Genomic DNA, 6,969 nt, shown 5'->3' on the forward strand with positions numbered 1-6,969 from the left:
AATCTAAATTATTTAAAATATCTTTATTCGAAGCCATAAGCATAAAAACTATATAATATAGTCGTTGTTATGCGGTGTAGAGGAAACGCGAGCGAACGACGTACGACGACATCGCGGCTCTCGCCGCGGTCGTATAATAATAATTATATATTATACCTAAGTAATTCGCGTACCTCTCTCTATACATAATAATTTTTGTGCAGGTACCGCCGGCGAACCGTTGAAATCGTTCGCGATTCGTTTCACCCCCGCCGGCCGTGGTAATCGGGTAGGTATATTATTAATATTATTAATTCTGCGCGATTAGACGCGTCGGACACCGAAGAGTCTACCGATTCACGATCATCTATATACACTGCGTACTTACGCTTCGAACGATATTATCGAACGTGCAGCAGCATTATAATACATATTATAATGATATACCTACATAAACCTACGTATTATATTAATCACGTCGATACGATTGATGTATTGGCTGCACGCCTGCGTCAGACAGTTGCACGATTATTACTACCTATAGTGTAATCTCCGTACTTGTTATTCGAGTAAAAAAAAAAAAAAAAAAAGAATAACAATATAATGATCGTAATTATTGAAAACCGTGTATGTATTATTATACTTACCTACTCAATAATGATACGTTTTACGGGAGAAAAACGTCCGCCGATCGCCCGACGCTAAAATAATACACGTGCTTCTGTCGATAAAAACGGGTTTTTTACAACTGGTTGTTGTATAAGGTATATTGCACTGGGCAACGCACAACAAAAGCTCCATTGTTGCTGAATCGACTGCATGTGTTATTATTCGTATTCGCAAACCTATATTGTATAATTATTACACTGTAATTGTATATTATGACGTATGAGAATATATAATAGGTATAATAATATATGATTTTTTTTCCGCGGTTAGCTGCTTAAAATTAAAAAAAAAAAAAAAAGAAAAAAAGATGAACAGCCAGCATAAGGTGCGTTTCAACAACGTTATTACTACAGACGTGCACATTTAAAAATTTCGCACGAATATTCGTATTAATATAGGCAAAAAAGTTATGCGGTTCACAAAAGAATACTAATGCGAAACCCATTCATATTCATTCATTAAAAAAAAACCCATTATAAATATAAATATAACATATTATTTCTACCTCTGTGTTCTTATAATTTATGTAAACTATAAACCTATATATGCATTGTTGCAATGTATATAAAATTAACGCGTTTAGCGGATTATTATACTTACATTTTATTTCGCTATCTTAGAATAAAACGATTTTTTTTTATTTCATATTATTACCTATATACAGGTACCTCGCAGAACCTGTTCAAACATATTATAATATTTCATTTTTTCGTTGTATGAAAATATATGCACAGAGAAAACGATTGCATGCAGTGAATACACGATTATTATAATTGTTTTGTTACGTTTTACCCACATTTTTAATTTTGATATTCATTCGACGTGGTACCGATACAAGCACGCGGCTAGGAGGTTACCATAACCCGCGGGATACGCCGTTTTCCCGAGTGTCGGAAACTCGAAAAGAGCCGAAAAAATTCACTTCTCCGTGTTCAACTCGCCTACTACACGGTTTTTGGTTATTTTGGACTCGCTAATAAACGTCGTTATTATACCGGCTGATGCTTGTATTAAAATTGTAGGTACCGATAATATTAAATACGAGTATCTATAATGTGCGTCGCGATGACGGTGCGCGCAATGGTATTGCTGCACAGGCGTCGTTGCAGGCGTAGACGTTATATTATTATTATTATTTTTGTTATTAGATTATTGTAACTGTTATTACCGGTACGCGACAAATTTTATTGAATTATATTTTTCCGCATTGAAAAATAAATAATCGTTACAGAAATATCCGTGATTTTATATTGTTGTTTTATTATACCTAGGTATACTAAATTAATAGCGGGCGGGAAACGGATCGTCGACGATCGTAAAACCGCGCGGGGTGGGGAATGTAATGCAGTCAATGGCGGCCGTCCTGTACCAGCCCAATTTCGTACGCGACGGCGGCCATCGTAAAACAATACGCCGTAGTAGCCGCGTAGTAACAATAATAATAACATTAATGACGACGACGATGATTTTGTACGCACATTAAATACGAAAGTCGCGAGATGCTTGTCACTCGAACGTTCACATCTCAATCACGGGGCCGAGTAATGGATATGCATCCTACCGATAATATACACTAGTTCAGCGTTCGTTCTATCACAGAAGATACAGAAGGTACCTGCAGTAACAATAATATAAATTATTCGATTTTTTTTTGATTTTTTATATAACCCTTTGACGCGCGTGTCGTCTGACACTACGACGTGCAGTGCGGGCACCTCTTTATTCGTCATTTGCTTCTATATATTGTTCCGAAACCTTTTATAAATATATATATATATATATATATATACAATAACGATAACTCGATCGCCCTTATAACATTATTATTGGGGCTAGAATTTATATATGCATATAAATAATTTTACAATAGGTATGCATTTGGTTTATTAAAAAATATGCTAAAAAATGAGATTTATATACCTACGCCAAAAAATATGAAATATATACTCAAAAACGAATGAATAAATAAATAAATAATACGTTTTAAAATGAATAAAATATTATTGGTGACTGTTCACGCTATTCAAATGTATTAAACGAAACAATTATATGGTTATTTAAATTTTCAAAACAGGACGATCTTCTGTTAGACTTTACTATGTTCTTATGTATAGGTATTTTTGAACAATGTCAATGCATAGTGCATATACCGTCACACGACAAAAACGTGTAGTAACGAAATATCCCATGAAATATGCATTTTCATAGTCAAAATATGCAATAATATTATTTTTTCTCAAAATATGCAAAAATATGCAAAATAAAAACACCTCATCGCTGATAAAAGTAATAATCAAAAGTAGCAAAAAAAACTTACTGTTGCATATAAATCTTAACCCTAATTATTATATACCTATATATCTACGCTTAAAATATCCGTGCATCGATTTGACATGCGTTCTACATTATGTGTGTGTATATAATATATATATAGATATATTAATTATATTTAACAAAACGGTGTTAAAGTCCGTGTAATTAAAATACACGTGTACACGTGTATTTAGAGTCCATGTACCCGTGTACCCGTGTATTATAGAATCCGTGTGCTCGTAGCCCGTGTTTTTAATGTCCATCTACCCTGATCCAATAAAGATCCAAAAGGGGGAGCCCAAAAGTTCGTGCCTACATTACCCCCCCCCTAATGTTATCATACAAATATTTAAGTTAGACATTTATAAAAATATACCATTTTTTTTAAAGTAAAAAATTTGAAGATTATTTTCTTTTTTTACGAACCTGAAAATTGTTATACATACATATTTAAAAAAAAAAATAAAAACATATATGGGATTATCTTAAGACATTTTGTATAATATATTATGATTATAGGAACACCGTATATAATATGATAATTATGATAATTATAATATTATATTTAACATTTTATACTTAATAGTTTATACAAACATATTATTATAATTTTTAACATACGAGTATAATACGACAAAACAATAACAATATTCTTTTTAATTATAACAAAATATGAACAATGAAAATTTTCTTCAAATGTAAATTACAAAACAATAACAAAAATAATTTTTTAAACTATAAACACAATAGTTGAGAATAAATTTCAGAGGTTTTTTTATGTGTAAATTATAAATAATTAATTATAAATTTATAAAGAAAAAAGTCACAAGAATAACTGTCAAAAAAAATACCTACCTATTATATTGAAAGTGTTATAACATAAGTTGACGATTTTGATATAAAAATATTAACATATTGACATTTTCTGGTGCCAAACTGTTTCTTTTGGGCGTAACCACATTCCCGGCAGTTGAAAAACATCTTTCTGAGCTTACCGATGTGGCTGGTATTGACAAAAATTTCTTTGCTGCCATTGCTACCAGAGGATATTTTTTTTCATGTGACTTCCACCATTCAAATGGATCAAAATCGTATCTCAGTTGTGGTTCTGCAAGGTAACATTGAAATTGCGTCGAAACATCGTTGACTTCATGAACTTCATCGCCGTATAAATATTCAAGTGCTCCTTTCTTTTTTTGGATAGGAACTTCATTATCCACTCTATTTTCCGAAGTATTCGTTTCGACCAGTAAATTTTGTACTTTGCAACGGATATTTTCTCTTACTTCGATTTCCTCATGTTCCAAATCTTTATATCTTGGGTCTAAAAATGATGCTACTTGTCTTGAAGATATGATGTTTGTTAAATTATTAAGCTTAAAACGTTCTATTAGTTGTGACACCACTGTCTGTTTAAAACTGACAACAACTTCACTATCATATGTATTAATTTTCAAATGTTTTTCTATCACTTTTGAAATAAGAGGTCTAACCATTGATCCCGGTGAATGTGTTTCGCCACAAAAAACTGTTGTTACAACTTGTAATGGTTTTAACAAAGCTACTACAGTTTCCATTTTTGTCCAGTCACATTCTGAAATATCCAACTTTTTTGCAATTGCAACATTAGTTATACTGCGGTCAGCTAAGACGTTTGTTACAGCGCATCTATTTGTATAAAGACGATCTAACATCATATAAACAGAATCCCATCTTGTTTTACAACTTTGTATGAGACTTAGTTGGTTTAATCCCAGCTGCTCTTGCATTTTTGTTAAAGCATGTTTAGCCAAATTAGAATGTTTAAAATGACCTACCACTTTACTACTTAACTGAATAAGTGTATCAATGCCATCTTGTTGTAATCCATTATTGACCGCGAGTTGAATACTATGAGCAGCGCAGGTTAAATCATATGTTTCGGATACATTCGTCAGTGAATTTACAGCATTTATTATATTTCTTGCGTTATCTGTAACGACAGCCATAATTTTTGTTTCAATTTCCCATTTATCAAATGTATTTTTTAATTGGTGAGCAAGGTTTACGGCACTATGAGATTCCTCCATTTCATGTGTAGTAAGTGTATACGACTTTGGGCACCATTGATTATCAATTATATGAGCACTAACTGTAATATAGCTTTGTTGAGATATCGATGACCAACAGTCAGATGTACAAGCTATACTTATAGAATCTCTCAAGTTTTTTTGAATTATTTCTTTTACTGATGATTTTAATGCTTTCAATCTTGATTTTATTGCTCCTTCCTTGCAAATTTTGTAGTTAGGTTCGACAACTGTCATAAACTGTTTAAATCCTTCACTTGAACAAAAAGATAGGGGCATTTGATTCAAGGCTATCATTTTTGCTAATGCTTGATGTATCTGCTCTGTTTTATCGGAGTTGCAAATTCGATCGTCTTCCTGATTCTTATAAGTTCGTCGTCGTTTTCTAGGTATTGGTGCACCAATTTCCGAACTTTGTACTTCTGAAGAACTTGAAGTCATAGTTGAACTGGCTAAGGTATCGGCATTATCCAGCTCACGACCAGAAGCAACCCTTTATTATTGAAAAATATAAAAAAGTACCTATTTTTAATTTGTCCACACCTTGTTTTGTTAAAGTTTATATCACATTTTTAATATTTGACATAAAGTTTAGAAATATTAATAGAGTAAAAACTCGATTATTTAAACTAATTAGGACCACACAGAGTTAGGGTTGGTGCAGAAAGTTCAAATAATAACAATTGTTTAATAAATATTATGCATGACCACCGGACCAGTAAATAAACTAGGCCCTTTTACTGATTACGAATATAAGATTATTATTAAATATTGTACACTTAATGATTTATTTAATTTTTTTAACGATTTTATATTCGTTTTCGATTTTTTTGATACGAAGTTTTCGTACAAATCGTTTTTAGTATCAGTCGTAAATACAAAAGTAATGGTATAACGAACAAGAAATTTTCAAAAAACGTTAACATGACTAATGTACAGACTTGACGAAAGTTTCAAACAAATTTAACTATTTTCAAGCTAAAAGTAGAACTTCCAAAATGTTAGAAATTCCATGTTTTCTCAAAGTTATTTTCGAAATAAATTTTAAATTTTCAGTAGAAACTTTTAAAAATTTAATATAATCTTACACATATGAATAAATTTGTATTATAATTTGTACTTATTTCTATTAGTATTAGAATAACAATCTATTAGTTCTAATCGTTCTTCAGATTTATTTTTATACGCGTTTAAACATTAATTTTACCGGACACTGTTATTTTCACGAAAAATGGAGATTTTTTCTAATTAAAACCCTATACAATTTTAAATTCTTTAAATGGTTTATATGTTAATATGTATATTAATTATTAAGTACATAGTACATACCTTCGTGTTACAGTGGTGAGTGGTTTTATACCATGTATAGTTTTCAAATGTCTACCCAAAGATCCTGTTGTTCCACCAATACAACAAAATTCATTATTTTCATTTTCCGTACACAAATCACAATAAGCTTTATCGCCTTGACGTTTAGCGTACAGCCACACCCAACTTTTACATTTATTACTCATTTTATAAATTAATGAAACAATTACAATAAATACATACGCGAACAAAAATTTCATATAATTTTGTACAACAGACAAATGAAATAAAAGTCACTCAAAATAATGTGCAATTTATATTTTATACGACGCGTACGTTACATAGGTACGGTACGGTTTTACTACGATTAAACAACGGCCGATTGCCCGTCGTCGAGGGCCGCTGCATCAGACGTATCTTATCTGACATTACATTATATTACACTATACAGATAATCTTACAATATTTCCAAATTATAAATACAAAATATTATTTATTTTAAGTTACTATTGGACCTTAAACACACGGGTAATTTTAATACACGGGTAGATACAATTTTAATACACGTGTATCTTAATACACGTGTACACGAACTTCAAAAACACGTGTAATTAAATACACGGGTATTCAT

The 6,969-nt window shown here is 31.3% G+C and overlaps 1 protein-coding gene across 1 annotated transcript; it reads right to left on the reverse strand.

The window, feature by feature from the left end:
• Positions 1 to 3,833: 3,833 nt before the first annotated feature.
• On the reverse strand, positions 3,834 to 6,544 carry LOC112601186 (zinc finger BED domain-containing protein 1-like). The gene is made up of 3 exons (XM_025348656.1): positions 6,360 to 6,544; positions 5,015 to 5,523; positions 3,834 to 4,933 (listed from the first exon to the last, which is right to left on the reverse strand). Exons 1-3 carry the CDS (start codon positions 6,542 to 6,544, stop codon positions 3,834 to 3,836), a joined length of 1,794 nt encoding a protein of 597 aa, XP_025204441.1.
• Positions 6,545 to 6,969: the final 425 nt, after the last annotated feature.

Source organism: Melanaphis sacchari, unplaced genomic scaffold (genome assembly GCF_002803265.2).
Source record: "Melanaphis sacchari strain LSU unplaced genomic scaffold, SCAv2.0 Contig765_pilon_pilon, whole genome shotgun sequence".
NCBI lineage: Eukaryota > Metazoa > Arthropoda > Insecta > Hemiptera > Aphididae > Melanaphis > Melanaphis sacchari.